This window comes from Pseudorca crassidens, chromosome 20, assembly GCF_039906515.1.
Source record: "Pseudorca crassidens isolate mPseCra1 chromosome 20, mPseCra1.hap1, whole genome shotgun sequence".
Lineage (NCBI taxonomy): Eukaryota > Metazoa > Chordata > Mammalia > Artiodactyla > Delphinidae > Pseudorca > Pseudorca crassidens.
This window is the reverse complement of record NC_090315.1, coordinates 7773313-7799306: the sequence shown is the minus strand read 5'-3', so window position 1 is coordinate 7799306 and position 25994 is coordinate 7773313. Positions and strand designations below refer to the sequence as shown.

Here is a 25994-nt window from a genome sequence, read left to right as displayed (position 1 = left end):
TTTCTCTCTGCAAAATCTTGGTGGGGAGTCAGGGGGTGGGAGGTGATGGGGGGTAGGGACGAACCCCCACGATATAATCCCGCCTCCCAAATCTTCCTCCAGTCCCTGGAAATGGACACCTGGGTCCCAATCCCTTGAGGGATGAACTCTGAGGCCCGAGAGAGGGAAGACCCGGGCGCCGGGGCTTTGAACGCGTGCGATCCTTGTCCCAGCGAGAACCAGACGTCCGCATCCGCCCCCCTCCTCTTCCTCCTCCCACCCCCCTTGGAAGACAATTCTCGGGCTTTTATTTCAGGTTTTTTTCTGGATTTTTTTGTGTGTGTTCTAGGTTTTTTTTTTTTTTTTTTGTATTTTCCTTTGTTATCGTTCCTCTTTTTGCTTTGTCTCTTCGCCCCGCGCTGCCCCCCATCCAGTCCCTTCCCCCTCCCCACCCCAACCTCCCCTCCCCCCTCCCCACCCCCCATACCCTCCCCAACCCCGCGGCACCCATCCAGAATGAACAAGCCCTTGATAGACGGGCGCCGCGCAGGCCCCCTGCGGACGGGGGGCATCCTGCGGACAAGGGGGAGGGGGCGGGTAGGGGCCCAGCGCGACCTCCGCTCCCTTCCTCGCCACCCCTCCCCCCTCCCACGACCCTCCCACAAGGTTCCCCGCAGATCCCTGACGTGGTGAGGGGAGAGGGCTGCAAGCACTCTCCCCCCCATGGACGGAGCGCCCCCGCCTCGGGGGTAGAGGGCAGCAGAGGGGGAATGGAATTGGGGGAAGGAGGGGGAGCTCTCTTCTTTGGCAGCTGAACATGGTGGGGGGACCTGAGGGCGATGCCCTCCCCCCTTTGCCCACAGTAGGGGAGGAGGTGTTCCAGGGGAAGGGGTGGCTTAAAATTCCCAAGCCCCAGGAATAAAGGGAGGGGGAGGCGTGCAGGAAGGAACAGCCATGCTGGAGGGAGGAGTTTCTTGAAGAGACAGGAAGGTTAGGAGATGAGGGAGCGGTGTCTTCGGGCAAAATGGATGGACCGGAAGGCTGGGGAGAGTGAGAGGAGGGGAGGTGAGAGGGCCAAGCCCGGGGAAGGGAGAGGAGGAAGTATGGAAGCAAACTGGGCAAGAAGTGAGTGTGCGTAGGGTCTTCTCTTGCCAGAAGGAGAAAAAGAGTGTAAAGAGCTAAGAGAATAGGCAGAGTGTGAACGACCGGAAGAGCTGGTCTTTCGGGACCAAAAAAAAAAAAAGTGCCAGGAAAAGAAACAACAATACAGCCGAAGAGCGCGTGTGCAATGAGATGAGTGTGCAAAAAGAAAGAGGTAGTAGAGTTCCCCAGGGGAGATGGAAAAAGTCACCCAGGAGCTGACATGAACAAGTAGAAATTCAAGAATGAGTGTGCAAGCAGGGCCACGGAAGGCGAGAACATTAAGGAAGAGAAGAAAGCTTCAAGGGAGCAGTGGAAGCACTGGGGAGGATGAGTGCGCGAGAGCGAGCATGCCAGAAGGTTCACCCAAGAGTTGACGATGGAGACGGACAAGGATTTGGGGAAGAAAGGTGCAAGGGAGTCGGGAGCCCGGCAAAGCGGGGAGGCATGAGCACTTGCGAGAGATTCGGTTCCTGGGAGGCACGGGTGCAAGCAACAGTGGGAGGGGGGAGGGGCGTGTAGAGTGAGAATGCGGGGGTGCAAGAATAAGAGGGGAAAGTGCTACGAGAGAATGGAGGTGAGAGTGTCGGGAGAGGCGCACAGTCTGTGAGAAGGTGAGGGGAAGGGTGTCCCAAGTGTGTCTGCAGCAAGGGCCCAGAGATTTTTCGGGAGTGAGGGGTGGAAGGGAGGGCGCCCCGGAGGAAGCGTGTGCAAACAAGAGTGTGAGAGACCAGGGGGTGTGGAGCGTGGGGAGAGAGACGCACGGTGTGCCAGGGAAACTGAGCGTGAGCTGGAGAGCTGAGGGCCTCGCAAGCTGGAAGCGAGGGCGCAGTGTGCAAGACAGTGAGGGGGCAAAGTTGTGCAAAATTGTAGCCCAGGGAGGGGAGAGAGGTGAGCAGGCGTGCAAAGGAGCGTGCAAGAGGCCGGGGGGCTGCTGTGTGTGCTGGGGAGAGGGGAGGGTGGGGAGAGCCGAGGGGCCTGGAGAGGGGGGAAGGGTTGTTAGAGGGTGGCAGGTGGTGGAATCTGAGGGCATCGCCTTCCCCTGTGGCCTGGGGAACGACCCCCATCCGGTCAGGCTCAGGGCTGACCCTCTATGGCTCTGTCTGTCCCCTCCTCCCCAGAATCGACCCTTCCCTCCTTCTTCATCCCCCTCTGTGATTTCTTCCTTCCCCCCCCACCCAACTCCACTCCCCGCTTCACACACACACACACAGTCTTGTGTCAGCTGCCCCCTCCTGTGAGGTGCCAATGTCTGGCCAGATCAGGCCACCTGGTGACCTCCGGCCTTGGGAGACGAGTCAGGGTGCAGTTTTAGCAGAGTCCCTGGCCCGGGGAGAGAATGAAGGTCAGGGTTCAGAGGTCAAGAGGCCAGCAGGCTCAAGGGTTCCGTGGACGGGCTGGTCCGTCCGGGCCAGCCATCACCTCTCCAGGAAAAATTTGAGAGCCCGGTCGATGTTCATGCGGTGGCCCACCCTGGTCACCCCCAGATCGACGTAGTCCTCCTTGGTCAAGGCGGGCAGGTGGGAGCCATCGATCTCGTGGTCCAGGAACCGGGCTCGGTGCTCAGACAAGCCCAGCCACTCGAGCCAATCGGCCACGTCGAACTTGGTCCAGAACCCCAGAGGTTTAGCGCTGAACGGCTTGTCCGGGGGCAGGGAGAGCAGGCGGGTCGGTGAGAGGGAGCGCGAGGCCCCTGACAAGGCCCCGCCGAGACCCCCGGACATCCCGGGGTGCGGTGGCACAAAGACAGGGGCGAAGGGGTCAGCCGAGCCTCCTGCCCCTCCGGTGGGGGAGCCGCGGATGTCAAAGAGGCCCGGGTAGAGCGGTCCGGCAGGCAGGATGGGTAGGGAGGAGGGCCGGGGCGCGGGGCTGACCTTGTGCTCCGAGGCGGGCAGCAGGGACGGGCTCGGGGCCCGGCGGAGCAAAGGTGGCCGCATCTCGAACTCCACGCCCTGGAGGTGGCGGGCGGACGTGGAGGAGGAGGTGGCCGATGGCGAGGTGGCCCCCGGGGCCGCAGCGGCCGAAGCGGAGCCCCCGCCTCCTGTGGGGAGGGGCGGCAGAGGCGCTTTGGACCAGTTCTGAAACAGGCTGCTGACAGGTTTGGAGAGAAGCGAGGACTGGGAGTCTTCCGAGAGTCTGGAATGTGACAACGGGGCAGGGGTGGAGGAGAAGGGTTGCGGGGGGCGGGGGGGGGCAAAGGCGGGTGAGAAAGAGGAAGAGGTCAAGATACAGGGAGAGGAAGAGAGACATGGGGCAGGGGTAGAGAGTTGGAGGAGAGAGAAGGGGAGAGATCGAAGGGGCAAGCGAGGGGGTAAGATGGATGTCAGGACAGAAAATGAAGGGAGAGAAATGAGAGGACAGGGAGAGGGTGACAGTCAAGAGAGATGAAAGAAAAAGAGACATTAAGTGATAATAATAATAATCACCACCACTTACTGATGCTCACGTGTGCCAGGCATTGTTCTAAGTGCTTTTACATATCGCCATCTCAATGGAATCCCCGTGACAGCCCTGATGCAGGTTACTATTATTATCAGCAGCACAGAGAGGTTAAGTAACTTGCCTAAGGACACACAGCCAGGAAGTGGCAGAGCCCGGTTATATGGCACCAAGGTCTGAGCTCTTAACCACTACCCTATACTGCCTTTCCGGGTATGGCCAGTCACAGCAGAGTGGAAGACAGGGAGACAGTGAGAGAGGAACAAAAAGAGGATGAGCATTCAAGGGAGAGAGATGGAAGGGGACGGGGGACAGAGAGAGAGAGAGAGAGAGAGAGAGAGGTGAGGAGAGGGAGATGAAAGAGAGAAGAAACAAGGGGAGGAAAAGGTTCCCCTCATCCCTTTAGCTCCCTCCAGAACAGTCCCTGCCTCAGGGCCTTTGAACAGTTCCCTCTGCCTAGCTCTCTCTTCCCCCAGGGAGCCAAACGATTTGCCTCCTTCCCTCCTCCAGTCTCTGCTCAGCTCGCCCGTTATTTGAGAGACTTTCTCTAACCATCGCGTTACTGCATTTTTTTCCCCTAGGATGATGACAATGATTTTGTTTATTGCCTGGCCCCCGCCTCTGCTTCATTAGGCTGTGAGGTCTATGAGGGAAATGCTCTGCTTGTTTCGTCCATTGTGGGGTCCCTCTCACCCTGAAGGGCACCCGGTACAGAACAGATGACAAATCAATTATTGGTGGATCTGTTAACTAAATTAAGCGTCCTTTCCTCTCCCCAGAAGACTTAAGAATCATCAGTGAGATGCCTTAAGATCTCAAAGACCTCAAAAACCACCTCAGAATATCACCATGTGGATATCAAACCCTCGAGGAGAATTAGGGTGAGCTCTGCAGAACAAGAGGATTAAAAAAACCCCTCTCCCCACTCGCTCTGTGTGTCTGAATCAGGAATGTGACTCTATGCTTTCCCTAAGATTAGAAGGTCTTGAATGGGCTTGAACTCTGTGGCCGTTCCAACTCGCTAGCTGCTTTAGAAAACTTCTGCATCTTCCTGGACTTCTCCATCTATACTTGCTGGGCTTTTGTAAGAGACCCCTCCCCTCCCCCATCTCATGCCCTCAAAAACCCTTTTAGAAAGGTTCTGTGCTGTCCCTCTTCTACAGAGAGGTGGATTCCTTTGCCTAAGGTCACCCAGTTAGAAAGTGCGGGGCTGCAACCAGGATCCAAAAAAGCCTGGCTCCAGGACCACACTTGTAACCACGGACCGTGCCCTAAAGCATCTTGTCTTGACCAACACGGGGCTCGAGGGACCTGAAGATTTCAGGGATTGTCAGAACTGACAGCCCACCAAGGAAACAGACATCGGGCAAGTTGTGCTCCAGTCTCCTCCTTTGTTGATCACTCTTTTTGTTCATCATGGAATGTGGGTTGTCATGGTGACGGGAGGAGACCACAGAAGCTACTGAGATAAAGGGAAATTTAAAGTGGCTGGGAAAGCATGCTTCTTTGAGGGCAAACTTCTCCAAGCCAGCCCGGCTTCTGTTTTCTTTCTACCACCTGGGACCCTAAAGGGACACAGCTATGTGGAAGACGGTCTCTGCTACCCACAGCCAGCCCCTCTGGCCTCCACTGCCAACCTCCAGCCCCCGGCTCACCTCTGCCGCTGCAGGGAGGAAGTCCTCTCTGGGACGTAGCTGGCTCCCCCGTGGTGGCCGTCCCCGCTTCCCCCGCCGCCTCCCCGGGCCCAGGGCAGAGCGCCACCAGCTGCCGAGGAGCCCCCAAACTGCTGAAGCTTGGAGCTGAGTTCACTGATGATGCTGGCTTTTACTGTGGCCAAGGCTGAGGCCTGAGGCTGGGCTAAGGGCCCAGGCAGGGGTGGTGGTGGTGGACCCGGGCCCTCCTCCCAGGGCAGCAGCTTCCGAGGCAGGGAGGAGGCGGATGGCAAGGGCACCGGTGGGCCTTCTGGCTCTACAGCCCCTGGACCGCCGGCCACACCTGCCGTCGAAGGTCCTGAGCAACCACTCAGGGCCAGCAGCCCATCGGTTCCAGCCCCCGTCACCGAGACGGTGGGGCTGGTGGGAGTGACAGGGTCTCGGAGTCCCCCACCGGGGCCAGGCCGCAGGCCTCCACTGGCCCCAAGCGCCCGGCCCCGGAGCTTAGAGGGAGTCATGAGCTGCGGCGGGTATGGTGGGCCAGGAGGACCGCTGCCCCCGAAGGCCTGGCCGTCCAGGTAGGCCACATACGTGTCCAGAAGCTCCGGCCCACTGGCCACACTGGCCACCCCGCCGCCAGCCCCGCCTTCGGCAGACAGGCTGCTCAGCGTGGACGCGCTGCTGATGGTCTCCAGCGGGTGGTCACTGCTGCTCCGACTGTCCACCTCCTCGATACCAGAATCTGTGCCAGCTGGAGGATCTGGGCCAGGCTGTGGGGCAGGGGGAGGCGGGGCGGCTGGGGCTGCTGGGCCCGGCGGAGGCGCATCCCCAGCAGCTGCGGGGCCCGCCTGGGTCAGCGTGGCCACCTCGCTGTCATAGGAAGTCAGGCTGGATGCGGTGGAGTCCAGCGTGGGAGGGGCGGCGGCCACGGCAGGGGGCGGCGCAGGGGGCGCTGGGCTGGCCGCGGTGGGTGGGTCCGGCAGCGGGTGGGGCGGCCCCGGCGTGAGGGGCGATTCGGGCTTCTCAAAGCTGTTGGAGAACTCCAGGGGCGGGGGCAGCGGTTCCACAAAGAGAAATTCGCCGTCTTCCACGTCCACCGAGGGGGCGGGGGGCGGCAGGACCAGCAGGGGGAGCCCGTTCTCGTCACTGCCCCGCGGGGAGGTCGGCGAGGGGGGCACGGACCGGCGAGGGCTGGGCGGCGGGATCCCCGGCCCGTCCTCCGAGGGGGGCCCCCTGCCCCCCGCCCCACCGGCCCGGGGCTGGCAGTTCTCGAGGAACCGCACGTGGAGGGGCAGCCGCTCGGGCTCCTCCGGGGCTGCGGACCTCCAAGGTTTGCTCACCCCGGGGTGCGGGGCGGGGGGCTCGGACCCCAGCTGCAGCAGGAGGGGCCCGACCCCGGGGGCGGTGGGCGGCAGGCGGTGCAGCAGGGAGCGTCGGGCAGCTGGCGGGCTGGCCGGAAGGGACTTCTCCTGGCTGCCCAGCCCGGCCCGGTAGCCCAGCTCCCGGCGCGCCGGGTCCGGCGGGGGGGCTCCCCAGAGACGCAGCACCGGCTCGTGGTGGGCGTGGGGCGAGTGGTGGTGCGGCGTGGGCGGCGGAGCCTCGTAGCGGGGCGACGGGGGCCTCGGAGGGGGCTGGGGGGCCCCACCGCCCTCCGCGGACTCCTTCAGCGCCCGCTCTCGGGCGGCCAGGGCCAGCCCGAGCGGGGAGGCTGGGTCCAGGGCCTTGCCGGTCAGCGGGTGGACCAGGGGGCGCGGCGGCAGGAAGCTGGTAAAGGCGCTGCTGCCTCCGCTGCTCCCGTAGGCTCGGCTGCCGGCTCCGTAGCCCCCGTAGCCGCCGCCGCTCCCGGCGCCTGCGGACTCCAGCCGGAGGTAGGGCTCGGCCGAAAACATGCCTTCATCGATGGATTTGGAGTGGCGCAGCCGGGGGCCCGGGGGCGCCCCCGGGCCCAGCGAGCTCTCGCCGCCCTCTTCGTCCCCCGTGTCGGTGGAGAGGAAGAGCGTAGACCGCCGGCGGGCTTCGTTCTGCCAGCCCCCTTCTCTCCGAGCCGCCCCGACCAGGGCCGCTCCGAACTGGCTGGTGAAGTCGAGGGTGGCCGGGCCGCTGGGCGAGGCGGGGGCGGGCACGGGCGAGGGGGGCGGCGGCACTGGCGACATGGCCGGGGCGGGGCTCGGCGCGGAGGAGCCGCCGCCGCCGCCCCCTCCGCCGCCGCCCGCGGTCTCGGGCTGGGTCGGGGGCTCCGCCTCGGTGCTGCTGCCCTGGCTGCTGCGGCCGCTGCTACTGGTGGATGGAGCCTTGATGATGATGGTGGGGATGGGGATGGAGTTCTTTTCCGACGGGGCGGCCGCGGCCGGCGGCGGCTGCGGGGACGCCGGAGACGTGGGCGAGGGCGTGGGCGGGAGGCCGCCGCCCTTCTGGGGCTCGCCTTCGACTTTGGTCTGCTTGACGAGCGGGCCCTTGCGCCCGCGGCCCGAACGGGCCGGCACGTACATGGCCGCGCTGGCCGCCCGGGGAGGCAGCTGGAAGTAGCGCAGGGCCGGGGCCTGGGAGGAGCCGCTAACCCCGCCCCCGCTGCCGTGGTGCGACGGGGACAGAGCCCCCGAGGTCGCGCTGGGCCCGCCGCCCCGCCAGCCTCGCAGGCTGGGCTGGGGCCCCAGAGCCAGTCGCGGTGGGGGGTCATCGAGGGAGCCGCCTGTCTCCATCTCCGGGGGATGCGGCGGGTGGGCGTGGTGGTGGTGTGGCTGGGGGAGCGGAGCGTGCGGCTGGTGTGGGGGGGGTGGGTGGTGCACAGGGGGCAGGGCCCCGCCGTGGTACAAGCTCTTCTCACGGCTCCCTACACGGCTCTCAGGAGGGCAGGGCCCATCGAAGGACGACGGTGACGAGGCGGGGTGGGGGACACCTGAGCCGGGGTTGAAGGGCGCTCCCCGGGGAGAGGGAGTGAGGCGGCCGGAGGAAGAGGGGGCTGGAGGTGTGCTGTAGGGGGGCTCTGGTGGGGACGTGGTGGGCGGCGGCGGGATGTCCTCCGAACCAGGCACAGACAGGCTGCGGCTGAACTTCATGGCTGGGGGTGCTAGGTAGGGTCTCTCATCTTCTGCAGCCCCTGGGAAGACACGGAGGATCCAGAAGCAGGGTGGGGATGGGAAGGGGTGGCCTCTCTGTTCCCCTGTCCCACAGAACTTCAATATTACAATGATAATAATAATGACACCCAGTAGATGTTAAGAAGAACATGGGTTGGTCTAGAGTTTACCCAGATGTGATAAATCCAAATCCGTCTGATACAGTAATACAGGTTGTGCACTGCACAACAGCAAACGGCAGAGGGAGCAAGAGAGGTGTGGTGTGTGCCGGGGGGGGGGCGGGGGCGGGCGGAATTCAGCTTAACTTCCTTCCAGGGCCAGGAGGGGGCGCCTTTTCTAATTCGCCCAAAGGCAAGGTATATGCGGGCGGTCGCTTGGGATGAGCAAAAATGGCTTGAGCCAGGAAGAGATACCGTGTTTCTGGGCATACTTACAGATTTCTTTTCATGTACGTGCAGAAAAGAAATGTAATTAGCACATCAAATCTGTGATTTCACAGATAGCACTGCTTAGGATGAGGCTAATATTTAAAAGAGGGAGCCAGTTCACAGGTAAGCAACGTCAGGCAGATGTATAGGTAACTGATACTAGGCAAATGACACACACTGGTGGACTGTGGACACTGAAGCTGGGGAAAAGCTAGATCCAAACAGCAAAACAACTTGGAGGGAACTGGAGGAATGGAATCTTTTGCCTCCTTATCGACGGCCAGGGCTCAGTCCTTGATTCCCTTTTCCCCTCTGACTACTCGCTCTCCGTTGACTATCTCACCCAGTGTCATGGCTTCGTTCACTGCTTCCCTGCTGAAGACTCCCATGCTTGTCTCGGACCCAATCCTTGCCCCTGAGCTCCGGGCTTCTATATCCAAATGCTGCATCTGCTTGGATGTCTCACTGGCATCTCAAACTAAGCAGGCCCCAAATTGAGCTCCCGATCTCCTCCCCACGATCTTCCCAAGCTGCTCTCTTAGCAAATGGCAGCTCGGTCCTACCTACCTCAGGACCTTTGCACTGGCTGTTCCTGCTGTGTGGAATGCCTTACTTCCAGATAGTCCCATGGCTCCCCACTTCATCTCCAAGTTTCAGCTCAGACCTGCCCCCCAGCACTCCTGACATCTCAACTCATTCTCCTCTTTTTCTATTTTTTTCCATAGCACTTAACACAGCTAACATACTATATCATTTTTTTATTTCTTATCCTGATAAGCTGTTGTCTGTCTTCCCCAGCTAGAAGGTAAGCTCCATGGGGGCAGGACCCTTTAGTCTGTTTTGTTCCCTGACAAATCCCCAGCAGTTTAGCCTGGCATACGGTAGTGCTCAATAAACATTTGTAGAATGAATGAATGAATGAATGGAGTCTGGCACAAGAGAGAATGAACCAGGGTCTGTGGTGGTTTCGACTTAACTGCATCCAGGCAGGGGCAATGATGTCCCCATTTTCTAGATGCAGAGCCCTAGGCCCAGAGAAGTGAAGCTGCCTGCCCTGGGTCACACAGCCAGGATGGACAAGAGCCAGGATTCAAATCCAGGTTTGCCCAGCAACAAAGCCTGAGCTCTTCGCCCAACTTGATGGTCACATATGGAAGGAGAAAAGAACATTCCCAGGCTCCCTTGTTTTCCCCGTAAACTGTCACCCTCCCAGCCTCCCCTTTCCCCACTGGCATCCCTTACACCCACCCTTGCAGGTGACATACCAATAGACTTTTGCCGGAGCATAAGCCCAGGTCCTGGAGGCAGGTAGGAAGGACGTTCATAACTTGGCTGGGAGCGGTGGTGGGGATCAAAGCTCGACTTTGGGGTGGCAGTCAGAGGATGAGAGAGAAAAGAGAGCAGAGAAACATCAGTCAGGGCATGAAAATCCATGGATTCCCCACACAGCCATCCTCCATTCCTTCCCCAGCCTCTGCAGGAAGGGAGAGGGGTGTGAAGGAGAGGGAAGGGAATTCTGGGGTAGGGAAAGGTTTCTGAGTCCTGACAGCAGCAGCAGGGAGAAAGAGGGGGAAAACGTCAGATTATCAACTGAGCCTGTCTGCTCTGCTTCCCAAGCCGATCACTAATCTGGGCACTTTTCTCCACCCCTGCTGTCACTGCCCAGGTCCAAGTTACCACCACTGCCTGCCTAGATGACGGCAGTAGCCTCTTCCTTGTCTCCTGGCTGCCCCCCTTGTCCTGCCACCCATTCCTGGTCTGCTTTCCACGCAAGAGTCAGAGGGATCTTTCTAAAAGAAATTCTGATCACGTTATTGCCCTGCTTAAAATCCTACGGTAGCATCTCACATCAGTTAGGAAGGGATCCGAGTTCCCAAGTCTGGTCTTCAAAGCCCCCTACGGTAGACACTGCCTGTGCCCACCCAGATCTCCTCAGCCAGGATGCTGTGCCCATCCCCAGCCACTGTGTCACCTGCCTGCAACACTTGGCTGCCCCTTGCTCTGAAGAATCATTCCCCCTCCAAAGGCGTTGACGTGCCCAAGCTGTTCTATGCCCCCACTTCTGGGAGCAGCCTGCGGCCAACTGACAGGAAGGTCTAAGGAGGGATCATCTCCATCCTGCAATTCACACTCCCGAGCTCCCCAAGGGACCAGGCTGAAGGCAAACTCCAGTGGGGACCAGGGTTGCTGACTTTCTCTGCAGCCCATCCTGTCTCCCCCATGCCCTTACAGGTTCCTCCTTAGGAAATCGTTGTCTCAAACATCCTTATCTCAGGCTCTGATTTTAGATTAAGAATCACGGTGATTTAAGACACCGTGTATGATCTAGCCCTTGCCTGTATCTCCCACTCTGGTCCCACCACACCCACCTTTTCTTGCTCCTGCAGTGCCGCAAGGTTCATCCCTGCTTTAGGACACTTATAAGTCCTGGATCTTCTCTCTGCAATGGTTTCCTCCCAGTCATCACCGATTCCTTTCCATCTTTATGTCCTCTGCTCAAATACCCCTCCCAGTCACTGCCTACTGCATTTCCCTGTCCTGTTTTCTTCATAACACTTCTCTCACTTCTTGCTTACTGTCTGTCTGTCTTCCTGGCGAGAACATCAGCTCCCTGAAGACACCAGACATTATCCCAGGCACCGTGGGTACAGGGTCAAGGGCCCACGATACTTTTAGGGGAAATGTTTTAATTTCTTTTCAAATAGGAGGGAAAAATAATTATAATTCAGCCTGGATAATATTCAGCTTTGCATCAACACGGTCATAAAACTTTGACTTTTAACTTTTTTTTTTTTTTTTAGGAAGGAGGGGCAAAAAGTGCCAAAGGCCCACAGAAGTCATAATGCAACCTTCCTGAGGGCAGTGACTTTATCAGTCTGGTTCACTGCTAGGTCCCCAGTCCCCAAACAGGCCTGATGTTCTATAAGCTCGTGTCAAGTGAACAAGCCAATGTCAGGCACTCTCGGGCCCCGACTCCCCTGCTTCTGCCAGGTGGCCCCACGTGTCTTCCTTCTCCGTCTTTGAGACCGGAAGTTCATAGAAAGGAAGGCCTCTTTGGATGGGGTCCCCACTTGTGGGGTGTGACCCTAAGTGCCCTCACCTCCCCACCACGCCCCCTCCTGTCCCCCTGCTCTAACCACTCCCAGTTCTCTGAATTCCCTGTGCTGTTTCTCAGCTCAGAACCTCAGCATCCGCTGTTCCCTCTGCCTGGAAAATCCCTTCCCCACTCTCTGCTAAGGGAAAACTGCTTGTCATCCTGGCCCCCACCCTGGCCTGGCCACCCCCTTCCTCTAGCCCTGCACTTCCTAATCCAGTGGCCACTAGCCATTCAGATGTACATTTCAATTAATTTGAATAAATTTAAATAAGCTGAAGTTGAAAACTCCCTTCCTCCATCACACTGGCCACATTTCAAGTGTTCAGTTGTCACTCATGGCTGGTGGCTGCCATATTGGACAGTGCAGATGGAGAACATCTCCATCCTCACAGAGCGATCTAGTGGACAGTGATGCTCTGGACCTTCATAGAATGCACCTGTGCTACCCCCTCACTGCCCTCACCTTGGACTGGGACTATTTCTGTGTTTGCATCATTCATTCATTCATTCATTCTACAGATATTTATGGAGCACCTGATCTATGCCAGGGGCTGTTCTGGATGCCGCAGATGCAGCCGTAAACAGAACAGACAAAAGTCCCTGCCCACGTGAAGGGCAGGCAGACCATAAACAAAATAAATTAGTAAAATACGACGTGGGTCAGATGGAGGTAAGCGACAGAAGAGAGGGAGACTATAATTTAAAATCAGGCAGTCAAGAAGACCCCGCTGAGACGGTACAACCTGAGCAAACTCCTGAGGGAAGCAGCCAGGGATGTATCCAGGGGAAGAGTATTGCAGGCAGAAGGAGCAGCAAGTGCAAAGGTCCTGAGGTGGGAGTGAGCCTGCTGTGTTCAAGTAATAGTTAGGAAGCTAGTGCGTCTGGAGTGGGTGAGCCAAGGGCTGAGGGGTGGGAGATGACATCAGACAGCAGGGTGACACTGGGTGGGATCTGGTAGTTCCAGATGTCTCCTCCCTGGAAAGCCTTCCTCCTATTACTCTGCATCATAATTTCCTCCACCTACCCTAGGTTAGAGTTATTATAATTATTTGCTTACTTGTTTAGTGTCTGTCTCCCTGGGCATGTAGCCTACCCAATACCCATCCTACTCTTCTTCTTTGGTAAGAAAACCCCCATCTTATTTGGCACCTATTGAGAGACTACATTTCCCAGCCTCCCTTGTGGCTAGGTGTGGTCATAGGACTAAAGCCGGCCCAGATGCATAAGTGGAAGTGTTGTGTGTTACTTCTGGGAAGTCTCATCAGAGGTAACCCAAGAAGCAACAATGTGCCCTCCTTTGCACTTCTGCCTTTTCACTCTTCCTTGTTCCTGCTACCTGGAATGCTGGTGCAATAGTTGGAGCTCCAGCAGCCTCTTGGACTACGAGGTGGCTAGGGTGAGAAGAATTCTAGGTCTTCAAGACCATGGAGGCTGCCACACCTGCCTCAGACTCCCTACTCCAGACTTGTTCAAGACGACAGAGATATAAGCATTTGTTTGTTCAAGCCACTGTTATCTGGGGGTTTCTCTTATATACAGCAGAACCCAGTTCCGCAAAATACCCCCACTCCCCTGCCAGTGTCAATTCTCTAAGGGAGGTAACTTTGTTTGGCTGGTTCCCTCCTATACTCCCAGGGCCGAGCAGCAGGTCCAACACAAAGTAGTTGCTCAATAAATATTTGTAGAATGAAGGACACCTTGACAAAATGGGGGGAGCACCCTGATGACGTAACCCTAGTCCTGTTCCTTTGAGAGAGTGATGGGGAAGGATCACAGTGACAGGGGAGGCGTCAGAGTGATGGGGAGGGGACAGAATAACGGGGGAAGGGTTAGAGTGATAGAGGAAGGGTTCCCCTAGCTGAAGAGGGTCCAGACTCAAGGGAGAGGCGTCATATTGGCACACTGGCAGAAGACCTTCTAAGTGGAAAAGGGATCAAATAATGGGTTAGCTTGGCACAAGAGGGATCATAGTGGCAGAGGAGATGTCTGACTGACAGAGGAGCCATAATGGCGTCTGAGGAGGCTAGGAGTGACTGCCTGAGGGGTGGACGGACTCAAGGTGAGACAGGCTGACCTCCCTCAACAAACGGGGAGCGGTCTCTCCCGCGCAGAGGGGGCAGCCAATCAGAGTCTGCCAGGTGCGTGTGACGTCACCAACTGCCGGGCAGACTCCTCCCCAGCGAGTTGACCAGAGGTCCCGGCCTCTTCCTGTGCCACCTCGTGGGTCGCTGTGGGTCTGGTGCCTCCATGGCAGAGTGCGCCCTGGTGCCGTGCACAGGCTAGAGGCTGAAGATGGGCTGGGAAATTCGCGTTAGGGAGCCAGCCCCTGAAAGGGGTGAGGGGGAAGATATCGGAGAGGGAGGCACATGGAGAGACAGAGCAAGACAAAGACAGAGGTGGGGAGACAGAGGCAGAGATGGGGCTCCAGAGGTGTAGGGGAGAGACAGGAGGGGACATGAGACAGCCATGGGGAGAAAGAGGGACCCAGCAAGGCAGGGAGAAAAAGGCAGTCCTGAGAGATTCTGCCATGGAGAGGGCCAGAGCTACCCTAGGAGGTCCAGACATGCCCCGGGAGGGGAAGAGGCAGAGGATGCGACCAAGATGATATGGTAAAAATAACCAGAGGGAGAAACTGAGTCCAGAGAATGGCTGAAACCAGAGCCCAGACCACCCAGACCAAGATGTGGGAGGTGGGGATCAGGGGAACCCCCCCTCCCTGGGCCGTCAGTCACCAGGTAACAGACAGTAGCCAAGAAAAGCAAAGCCACGCAGAGGGGAGGACAGACAGGTGAACTGCAGAGCCCTAGGAGGAGACAGAGCCCAAGAGGGGCCTTGACCTACAACGGATCTGCCTGGGGTCTGCACCCTCACTGTTGGTGCAGAGGGTCCTCCCAGCCCCCCTTAGGTTTTACGCAGAGGTGTGTTTTTCAGGGAGGGTTGAAATCTCTCCATCCTTAAGTTTTTAAACAGTGGAGTCTTGCACAATCTTTTGCCCTGTCCACTGTGATGCAGGTCCGTTAAAAGGAGCCTGGGGGGCCACACTGGGCTTCCACACTGCCCGCTTGCCCCCCTGGTTTAGGTGCAGCGGAGTCCAAGTGGGAGAGTGAAGAGGGGAGAGAAGCCGAAACAGATGGGAGATGGAGACCCAGATGAGAACAAGACCACCCACTGAGAGAGGCACGGAGATGCAGGAAGGTCACAGAGGGGTCCCTGTGTTGACTCAGGGGTTGAGAGAGATCAGGGTGGCTGGTGGGAGGTGAGGGCAGAGATGGGGGAAGAGAGAGCCCTCAACATGAGAGGGAGGGCTTGGGGGAGGCCCAGGGGACCCCAGGAGGGAGAAGAAAAGGGGAGATGACCACTGGCCTCCAGGATCCAGAGGAAAGGGAGGCCCCATGAAGACCTCAGGTGTTTCATTTCTAGGAGATGGGGGCAGGCTGGCAGCTGGTTATACTATTGGCCAGTGTCTGGGCCCACCTGGGGGTGTCTTTGGAGCCAGGATCTTATCTGTCCTGTAATGGAGGTTCATGCAGGGAGGGGCTGGCACCCTGGCAACCTGGCACTTGGTGGGTACTCCATGCATTTGCTGAATAAATGAAAACAGGACTGGCCTTAATCTGTTACTAGAGACTCCGTACCGAGCCTGGAATGTTGTTGTGGGGTCTCTGGGGCGCAGGCGGGGGTCACAGTAGGGTCTCCCGTTTGTTATTTTATGGCATGGGGAGGCTCACCATTCCTTGAGAGCCTCTGTACTAGAAGCTGATCTCATTCAGTCCTCCTAAGAACCAGCAAGATTGGCTTTACCCCTATGTTACAGAACAGGAAACTGAGGCACGGAAAATTAAAGGCGTGGGCCGAGCGACATAGTAAGTTAGAGGCAGTCAGGCTTTGGAGGCAGGTTTGCCTAGTCTACTGCCCATATACTTTTTTTTTTTTTGGGACAGGACTTTTTTTATATATATATATCGGAGTATAGTTGATTTACAATGTTGCGTTAGTTTAAGGTGTACAGCAAAGTGATTCAGTTATTCAGTTTTTCTGGTTCTTTTACATCATAGGTCATTACAAGATATTGAATATAGTTCCCTGTGCTATACAGTAGGTCCTTGTTGTTTATCTATTTTATATACAGTAGTGTGTATCTGTTAATCCCAAACTCTGAATTTATCCCTCCCCCTTACCTATGGACATTTAATCCTTACACCGACCCTGGGGGGAGGTGGGCACGGAAGATGACCCTAATAGGCCCAGAGATGTCAAATTCCTCGCAAAGCCAAGGATGGGTGTGAAGTGATGGCTCCTGCATGCAGGGCCCTCTGCCGAGCCCTGAGAAGTGGCCAAGCACCCTCTGCCTCTAAATCTGGGAGAAATTCTAGGAGTCTCGATACAAAATCTGCCACCTGCATTTTTGGCTCTTGTAAAAGTACTAGGGGGCTTCCCTGGTGGCGCAGTGGTTAAGAATCCCCCTGCCAATGCAGGGGACGCGGGTTTGAGCCCTGGTCCGGGAAGATCTCACACGCCGCGGAGCAACTAAGCCCGTGCGCCACAACTACTGAGCCTGTGCTCTAGAGCCCGCAAGCCACGGCTACTGAGCCCGCGAGCCACAACTACTGAAGCCTGCATGCCTAGAGCCCGTGCTCCGCAACAAGAGAAGCCACCGCAATGAGAAGCCCGCGCACCGCAACGAAGAGTAGCCCCCGCTCGACGAAACCAAAGAAAGCCTGCGTGCAGCAACAAAGACCCAACGCAGCCAATAAATAAATAAATAAATAAGTACTAAGCCTTCTAGAATAGGTGGTTGAGCCCTTAAGAGGGCTATGGATAGATTTCAGGGGGGCCCTGCACGCTTACTTGGACGGGGAGAAAAACCCTACATCTTTATTTTCATTATTCTCCAGCTAAAACACAACATTTTCTCAATTAAGGATGTGGGCAACAGCCCACGTCAGTCTAAGCAAAACCTGTGACTGCATCCCCGACAGAAATCGCAGGTATTTCTGTATTCTTCATTGCAGAGGCTGCAGAGTTCTCTAAATAGTGTCTGTGCTTCTTAGGACTTCGAAATTAGAGTAGTCAACATCCAGCACCAGATCCTTCTGGCTACCACGGTGAAGAAAAGGCACCGACATTACTATATCGCCAATTTTGCTTTCAAAAAGTATTTTGATAACTGTATTTCGGCGTAACTGGCTTCTTCTGTTATCTTACGTATTTTTGAAAATTTTATTTTTGGGTCAAGGGGCTTGTACCCTAACTTCATCCACTCACGAGAGCTGAGCTCCGGGCTCGGGCTCGCACGGCGCTCGGGACGTTACACCCTTCCACTGTCACTCCCCGGGGTCATGTACTGTTCTTGACCCTTACGAATTATGTTTTATTTTATGCATTTATAAGCGTTATTATGAGGACTACGCCAGCCTGCCACAGGGGTCCATGGTCCCGCAAGAGTCAAAGCACCCAGTTTTAGAGTCAGTGGTCCCTTGGTCACCAGTGGTGGGTGTGGCCTGTAAAAAGAGGGAGTCAGAGGGTGGGGTCAGAGGGCAGGGCCTGGGCAGAGAAGAAGGAAGTGCTGAGACAGAGGTAGGGCCCCGTGTGGCCTCTGGAGGGGGGAGGGGGGAAAGCTCTGGCAGGGCTGGTGGGGGGATGTGTCCCCACGAAGGGGCCCAGTTCAGTGAGGAGGGCAGCCAGGAAGGGACCAGCAGGTCCCCACCCGAAGAGCCAGGGCCGTGGCTGGATCACGGATCCAGTTGCCTGACTGCCTGGGGTTGAAATCCCGGCTCCCTCTCTGAGCCTCAGTTTCCCTTCTGTATCACAACCGAGTGTACCTCCCAGGATGATTCCAAGGAATGAATGAGATGAGCCACGTAACATCGTAGTGTCAGAAATGTGATCAACACCCACTATAGGTTAGCAGGCAGAGCGCAGACAGAGATGATAATTAGTATTTTAATAACTGCCACTTGCTGAGCACCTATTATTATGCGCGGTGCCTGGGCCAGGGAGCGCCATCCATGACACCGTTCTACCTTCCCTGAGACCCCCGAGGTGGGGTGGAGATGAACAGAAAGAGCTGGGCAGGAGAGGATGGAGAGTGGAGGGAGGTGAGAGAGATGGGATCTGCGGGAACAACAAGGAGGAAGAGGACGGGCCGAGAGGAGAGGGGGCGCCCGGAGTGGGGAGAAAGGAGGGAACCCCAGGAAGCGCGGTGGCCCGCAGGACGGGCATTTAACAGGGGGCGGCCAGGAAGGATTTGCAAGGAGAGAGGTAAAGGCTCCAAGTTGCCCTGTGCAACCCTCAAGCTTCCTTCCCCCCAGGGGCCCGGTTCCCCAGGCGGGGCTGCCTACCTCAGTGGCAAAGAAGCCCTTCGGTCGGTGTTTGCCCAGGGACGCGAGGCCACCAGGCCCAGGGCTCTCACTTGCACTGATGGTCTGCTGAGCGGCCGCCAAAATTTCATCCAGTTTGTCTAGGGGGAGGCGGAAGAGGGACGGAGAGCCAGAGAAACGAAGTTTGCTTTGGCCTGGCGCAGAGACAGAGCTGCCGGGAGCCCATTCAGTGTCTTGTGTGAACCAGAAAAGGGCACCCGTGTCTCCCTCCCGGTGGCCCGACGGCCCTGCTCGGAGACACAGTCTCCAGCCCGGCAGGCAGGACCCAGCGATGGGAAGGGGTGAGGGCGGCCATCGTGAGAGGGAGGATGGAAGGGAGGCAGAAGGTAGTGCGGAGAGGCTCAAAGCAGGGGTGGGAACTCAGCCTCATGATGGCTGGGGCCAAGCTGAGGCGTGAAGGTGGTCAGTGCGGGGGTGGCTGAAGGGGCGCGGGCCTGGAGAGGGGTGGAGCGGCTGCGGCACCCCAGGCGGTGCGGGGTCGGGCCCTGGGCAGCCCAGGGAGCGGGGCCATCTTACTGAGAGCCATCTGATACACGGTCCGCTTTTTCTCCACGCTGGGCACCGGCGCAACTTGCTGCTCGTACTCTGTGGGCAAAGGACGCGGATGAAGCCCAGGGGCGCCCCCGGAGGGCGGGGCGGAGCGGGCTCGGCCAGCGGGCGTGGCCAGCGGGCGTGCGCAAGCGCGAGTGGGGCAGTGAGGGGCCGGGATGGGGGAGGGGCGAGCCCGCCGGCGGGATATAGGGTCGGGGGCCCTCCCGCCAGTCCTGTGCCCACTCACCACTCTTCTTCTTCCAGGGCGAGACTAGCCCGGGGGAGAGGCAGTAGAGGAGCGAAGAGTTAGGACTTCAGGGGGAGGCGAGGGGCCCCCTTTCTGGAACGCCCGCCTCCCTCAGGGCCCTGGGGTGAGGGCGGTCGGCTAGCTGCCTGATCCGCCCCCGGCAGGGGAAACAGCCCCGTCTGGAGGGAGGGGCTCGCCTTCCTTTCTGTTAGTGGGAGTGAGGGGAGCTGGTGGAGGGAGAGATGGAGAATGGCGGTGGGGTTCAGGTGGAACAGAGCGAGAGGGGCTAGAAAGAAAACAGGGACCCGCAGAGAGGAACGTACGGACGCAGAGAGACCCCGACACAGAAACAGATGTAAGAGGACGAAGGACAGTCGGCTCTCAGACGCCCTTTCCCAGCGACGCACACGCAGGCCAGAGACAGTCTGACCCATGGACGGGGGGACAGGACCAGGACGAGGACCCCTGGTCACTAACAACACTAACAAACTCAAGGGACGGTCCAGCCTCCCTCTGCCCCTTTCCGTCCGCAGCACCTGGGCCCCAGCAGCCCCGCAAGCTCACCCAGCTCCTCCAGCTCTGAGGTCATAGACTTGGACCGCAGGGAGATGGTTGGAGGCGGGAGCCGCTTAGCCTGCGGCGGTGCTGGAAAAACGAGCGGGATCAGGCATCAGCACCCTGGAAGGAAAGCCCGTGACCTTCCCCCCTGCCCGTGCACCACCGCGGAGCTCTGGCGCTCCCAGAGCTCGGAGAAGAGATGCCATCCGCATATGCATGTTGAGCCCTCACTCAGTTCCTCTCCAGAGGTCCTGAACCAGCAGCCCTGGGGGAGGGAACGCTGCTGGTGGTGGTGGGGACCCTTGGGCCATTAGGGCTCCCTGAGGATTGAAGTCTAGTAGCAGTGGGGGACCCGGGCCTGGCCACACGAGTGGGGGAGGAGCACCTTTCTTATGCACAGCCTCATCCATGTCCGGGTGCCTGGTGACCATCACCACCTTGACCATCAGCGTGTTGCCCCCCTGGCGGATCATGTTCACCACCTGCCGGTGGCCGACCTTCACCACATTCTGCCCGTTCACCTGTGGCACAGACACCCCCCAGAGCACACCCAATAGGTGAGGGGAGGGATGCTTTCCACTTCAGGGTCCCCACCGAAGCGGCCTCCTCCTGCCTTGCCCTGTATGTGGCACTGTCGGTCACCCTTCTCTCCCCTTGACCCTCCTCTGCCTTGCAAGCCCCCAACACTCTGTTCCTGTAACTCTCCTGGCCTCAGGGTTGGGGAAGGGGCTGGGCCCACCCTATTTGCCTCTCTCTCCCTCCTTGCCCTCCAGCATTGTGTGTGTGTGTGTGTGTGTATGTGTGCAAGCGCGTGCCCTGGGGGGGGCGGGGAACAGCTCTGTCATCTGAGATACTTCAGAAAGGCTTTCAGATGGAGTCACCGAAGAAGCAGAGGCTGGCTGCGGGGGGGGGGGGGGGGGGGGGGGCGGGGTTTGGGAAGCTTTGGTGCCAAAGGAGAATCTGGACTTGGGCAGCCGCATCCTGGCATAGATCACAAGGGGGTCTGAGGATTTGTTGCTAGGGGCCCAGAGGAGAGCGCGGTGTCTGTGGAAGGTGGGCCAGGGGTAGGGTCTTTGGAGAGGCCTTTGGGGTTGGGGGCCGGGACTCACCTCAATGAGGAAGTCTCCCATTCGCAGTCCAGCTCGCCATGCCACGCCACCCTCGTCCACCGACTCCAGATACTGCAGCGCCGGGAAGGCCGGGGTGGGGGTGAACTCCTCGATGGGGGTCTGCGCTGCAGATGGGGAGGAGCCGGCGGGGTCGGAGGGGAGGGGGTGGAGAGGCCGAGCAGGGGATGGGGCTCAGACCCAAGTCACGGAGGCCTCACCGTAGCTGTGGGACCAGCACCCTGGGGTGGGGTGGTGGGCAGGCTGGGGTCCCTTTCCCTGTCTTCCCCCCTGGGTCAGAGAGCCCTTCCCGCGTCCCCTCCCCGGCCGCCACTCACCCTTGGCCCCCCGGAGCACGAACCCAAACCCCTCACTGTCCTTCTTCTGCAGCAGAACTGTCTTCTCCTTGATGATGTAATCACTGGCGGGGAGGGTGGGGGGGGGCAGGGGTGGGGCGGGTGGAAAAGGGATCATGAGACCCAGAGCCCGTGCCCCACCAGCCACCTGGTGACCTGAGCCCAAGCTCCAGAACCAGTCATCCCCGCTCCGAGGAGCTGCCTCACCCACTCCACGTGTGTATGCTCGCAGCAGCCCTGACGAGCCTCCCCCTCAGAGCCCAGAACGCTCGCTCTCCCACTCAGTCTTTCCTCATTCATCCATCCGTGCTTCCATCCACCCATCCATTCAGCAAAGCACAGTGTGAGGAACGGGGAGCTAAGCTGCCGGATCAACGGACAGCCTGGCTGGAGGCCCTGCTGGCCACTTTCCGTCTGTGACCTTGAGCCCACGCCTTCAACCTTTGTGGCCTCAGTTTCCTCATCTATAATGCGGGGCAATAACAGGCTCCACCTGATGGGGTCGCTGTGGAAGTTCCCTATATATAGTACACATAGTATTCGGCACAGGGCTGGGTACCGTAGCACATGCGCAATAGAATTCATGCGCTGTCTTCGGTCAAGTCTTTTGGTCTAGAGGACACGTGTACTTGGATAATACCTCTCCCAGCTCCTTGACCATATGTATGCTACAGTACCAACTCCCCAGGTCCCCACACGTATTGTAAAACTGCTTATTCAGCAGCGTCCAATATGGTGCCCACTAGCTGCCTGTGTCTATTTATACGCAAATTAATTAAAAATTAAATTGAAGAATTCAGTTCCTCAGTCTCACTAGCACGTTTCCAAGTGGCTGGCAGCCACATGCGGCTAGTGGCTACCACGCTGGACAGCACAGATACAGAACATCTCCATCGCCGCAGAAAATTCTAGCGGACAGCGCTGACATCTACTTCCCGGTATATCTCAGATGTACCTCTTTCATGCAGTCGGTAGATTCTAGCAAAATGCAAACTGCGTGTGAATATGTGGATGGTCCCCAGGAAGGCCACCAGAGCCCACCAGCACATTTAGGCAAGGCTCACATACGCAGCAAAGTTCAGTTAAACGCAAAACTATTCCGTGTATCTCCACAGCCGCCCGGGGCTCACTCAGATACCAGCCCCAAACCCTAGACGTCACCACTGCGTACATCAGGATTACACATCCATTCCATTCCAGGCACCCCAGTACACAGCAGGAATACCCAGACGCCCTGGCTCCAGGCGCCTCAGAATACCCACAATCACCCCCACCCCAGAGCCACCCGAACACGTGCCTCGCTGCGTCTTGCAGTCAGGTCGGAAACCCGGCCCAGCACACACACAGACCCCCTCATCGTACCCCGGTAATATCCGCGGGCCCTAACACACTCCAATCACAGCCAAGCACGCTCCCTGCGCACTCCGATTACCTACCCCCAGAGACCTGGCAGAACAGCCCTCCACGAATACTCCAGTATATTTCAGTAACACCCCGCCACACCCCAGTATGCTCCACTAATAACTCCCCTTCACTTTGATCTCGGTGTGTTCCCATAACACGCCCCCTGAACATAAACCAGCACACGCCAACAAAACGTAAGGTGCTCCTACTGTACTTCCGTGCCACCCTCCCTCCACACACACAAGCACGCCGGATACTCCCACGACCCCCCCTGACATCCACTGTCAAATCCATACGGCGGTACCGTAGGGACGGTGTTCTGCACATCCCTGCTCCCACCCTCCTCGTTATAACCTGGTGGGTCCAACAGCAGGCATGCACATGTAGACACAGCCCACAACTGCCCTTGCTCAAGGTTCACGATGGTCCAGTAAACCCGTCTACACCATACCCGCTATGTCTTTCTGACCTTATATTCAACCCAGGGACCAGCCACCTTTGTAGCTGGGTAGAGGGGATGTTGGAAGAGAAGGAGGGAAGGGGTTGAAAGGGACGGGGGAGGGGAGGGGAGGAAAGAGGCAAAGAAGCCTCCAGGAGCGAGTGGACAGGGCTGACAGGAATTGGTTGAGAAGTCAGAGCTACCTACTCCTGACCATGAACGCTGTGGCATCCTTGTCCCCACCTCGGTGCCCACGGCGTAACCTGACATGCTCCTTCGAGCCCTCGTATCCTTGCTACCCTCATAGCCCTTCCAGATCTCCAGGGCCCCCCCAGTGGCCAGTAATGCTCTTCAGATCCCCTTTAGTCCTCACTTACAGCAGTTTCGCTTGCCTTCATGCATGCCACAAACCCCTGCTTTCCCCCCAATTTTCCCCTGCCCCTGGAATCTCTCACCCACACATTCTCCTCACACTTCATACATAAGCCTTCCCCAAACATCCCATCCCCCGATACAATTCAACAAAACTCCCATATCCTTTAGATGCCAAGAAGAAGCACTTGCTATGTGTGAGGCAGTATTTGAAACCCCTCATGGGTAAATGACTTAATTGTCTCCCACAGTCAGCCTCTAGGTAGCTGTGTGTACCATTTCCACTTTACAAGTGAGGAAACGGAAGCACAGAAAGGTTAAGCAACTTGCCTGAGCTCACACAGCCAACAAAAGTCTTCAACAATTCCCCAGAAAATACCTGGGTCACTCAGTAGTAATACGCTCCACTCCACGGCACCCAGATACCCCAGCACAGAGACATCTGTCCCCAATTCACCATGCACGTGCCCCTCCAGTGCCTGAAATTTATCCCAGGCTATGCCAGTAACACAACAAGGAGTAACATCTATTGAACCACTGCTGAATGCCAGATGGCGTTCCAAGCACTTTGCATTTATTTATTCACTCAGTCCTTACAACACCCCTGGGAGGTGTTGACTGTTATCATTCGCGTTTTATAGATGAGGAAACTGAGGCACGGAGAAATAACTTGCTCAAGTTCGCACCACCAGAAAAATGTCAAAGCTGAGATTTTAATTCCCCGCAGGCAACCCATATACCCCGATAATATCCAAACACCCCCTGACCATCGAAGCACCCCCTCTGTCCTACCCTCTCAAGTCTCCCCACCCTGGGCATATGCCTCTCTCCTTCCCACGAATTTCTCACACAAGTCCCAGCTCTGTGTGGTGTCTCTCATCCACCACATTCTTCTTGAGCTGCCTAATGGCCCCCTTGTCCTCACAGATTCCTGCAACTCTGTACTCCTTCTCCCCCACTCCTGTGTATGCCCCCACCTCGCTCTGCACCCCGATCCCCCCTCCTCCAAACCAGCTGGAAGCTCCACAGGACCCTAACCCACCCCCCATCAGCCCTCATTCCACAAGCCCTCATCACACCCCACGGGGCCCTCCCTCCACCTCCCAAATTGCCCTCACACACCCCACATCCTCTTTCCCAAAGTGTCTTCCATTGATTTCTGTGACCTCCTGGGCCAGGCCACCTCCTCTCAGGCCACCTCTCCCCCTCCTTTGCCCTCCTCCCTCCCACATCCTCTCGAGCCCCTGTGCAGAACCTCCACTGTGTCCCCTACAGCATCCTAGGTTTCCTCCATACTCCCCAGTCCCCCCCTTCCATTCTCATCCGTGGAAGCCTCCTCCTACTTTTACATCCTCAATTCACTTCATCACACACCCTTCCTTCCGCCTCCTTTTACTTGCAGCTGCATTTCGTTTACATTCCCTGCATCCTGTCTGTGCTCTCCCTAAACTGCCTAAATCCGCACCCCCAAATTCTCTTCACGTTTCCTGCATTGCCTCCTTACCCCATTTCTCCGCACACTCTACACCCGCTCTATGCTCTGGTGTTCCCCATTTCCCCCCACTTCAGTGTCCCCCCGCCGCCATTCCATTCTCATCCTGTCACCCTCCTACCCAGACCCTCTAACCCCACCCCTGCCCTAGTGTTCGCTACCCACGCAGCACCCCATTCATGCGCCGTACTGCTGACTACCTGCCCTGCAGGAGCGCGCACAATGCTCTCCCCCAAGCCATCCCTCGGCGACCCTGAGCGGCCTCTGGAGCTCAGCGGCCAGCTCTTGTTCACCAGATCCCACACACAGAGACTGCAGCAGCATCGACTCCCTCCACCCCCACCCTGAAGGTCCCTCTCACACACCCAGCATCCCACAGCCCAGAGCCTGCTGCTGTACATAGCGCCCCCCTCTGGTACTCAGCCCCTCCCCGCGTACCATCTCCACCGGCCTCTCCAGGGCCTGCACACGGGCCCCCACGCGGGGAAGCCAGCCCCCTCCCATGCTGAGAAGCGGCACACACAGGCAGATGCAGCTCCCGGTGCAGAAGCTCAGCCGTGTCTCAGCACACGTGCCCCACACAGGCATAGACCCTCAGGGGGCAGGGAGAGGGGCGCATGGGGATGGAGACACACGGAGTCACTGGTGAAGGGGGGGAGCTGTCGGGGAGAGGACAGGCCTGGCAAAGGAGGGTGGGTGTTGGGAAACATAGCCGCAGTCCCTGGGACAGACCCCCCCCCAAACACACACAAACACACACGAGTCCCTAGACAGCCTTGCTATCGCTCCAAGTCACACACAGTGACAGACGCCGTCAAACACGGACACCCAGATAGACACAGTTGGGGGGTGGGCTGGGAGCCCACCATCTCTCCATTCCTCTCTCTCTCTCTCTCTCTCTCTCTCTCTCTCACACACACACACACACACACACACACAGGGCTGCAGGCAGGCACACACGCACGCACACCAACACAGCCACAGGGACACACGCACAGTCTCACAGTGACACGCAGCGGAAAAAGAGGAGGGGAGGGGAGGGGAGGCCGGGGGCGGGATGCGTGTGTGATGGGGGGGGAATGACTGTGAATGGGAGAGAGGGGTATGAATGGGGGGACTTGCCAACTCCTTGAAGGGGTGTGGGGATACAGGAATCAGAGAAACGCGGGCCTGGGATGTAGGTGCCTGAGCGGAGGGCTCCAGAATGGGGGCGCTAAGGGTGGCAGGAAGGACAAGTGGGGCCCGAAACCCGGAGTGGAGTCCATTTGGAGGGCCTCCCTTGGAGGAAGGTCTTGGA

The 25994-nt window shown here is 58.1% G+C and overlaps 1 protein-coding gene across 8 annotated transcripts in view; it reads right to left on the bottom strand.

The window, feature by feature from the left end:
* Positions 1-1179: 1179 nt before the first annotated feature.
* SHANK1 (SH3 and multiple ankyrin repeat domains 1) overlaps positions 1180-25994 on the bottom strand; it is a 48740-nt gene continuing 23925 nt past the window's right edge. For 5 of the 8 annotated variants that reach the window (XM_067718928.1, XM_067718926.1, XM_067718930.1 and 2 more), the window contains 10 exons: positions 20973-21055; positions 20638-20762; positions 19914-20049; positions 19535-19615; positions 18971-18994; positions 18709-18777; positions 18154-18272; positions 9981-10077; positions 5214-8307; positions 1180-3255 (listed from right to left, as the gene is read on the bottom strand). In XM_067718928.1, the coding sequence (XP_067575029.1) occupies positions 2538-3255; positions 5214-8307; positions 9981-10077; positions 18154-18272; positions 18709-18777; positions 18971-18994; positions 19535-19615; positions 19914-20049; positions 20638-20762; positions 20973-21055 (4546 nt within the window). In that variant the 3' untranslated portion in view covers positions 1180-2537. Of the gene's footprint in view, positions 3256-3555; positions 3764-5213; positions 8308-9980; positions 10078-18153; positions 18273-18708; positions 18778-18970; positions 18995-19534; positions 19616-19913; positions 20050-20637; positions 20763-20972; positions 21056-25994 lie in introns of all 8 variants that reach the window. The other 3 variants (XR_010939030.1, XR_010939031.1, XM_067718929.1) reach the window with 3 other exon arrangements.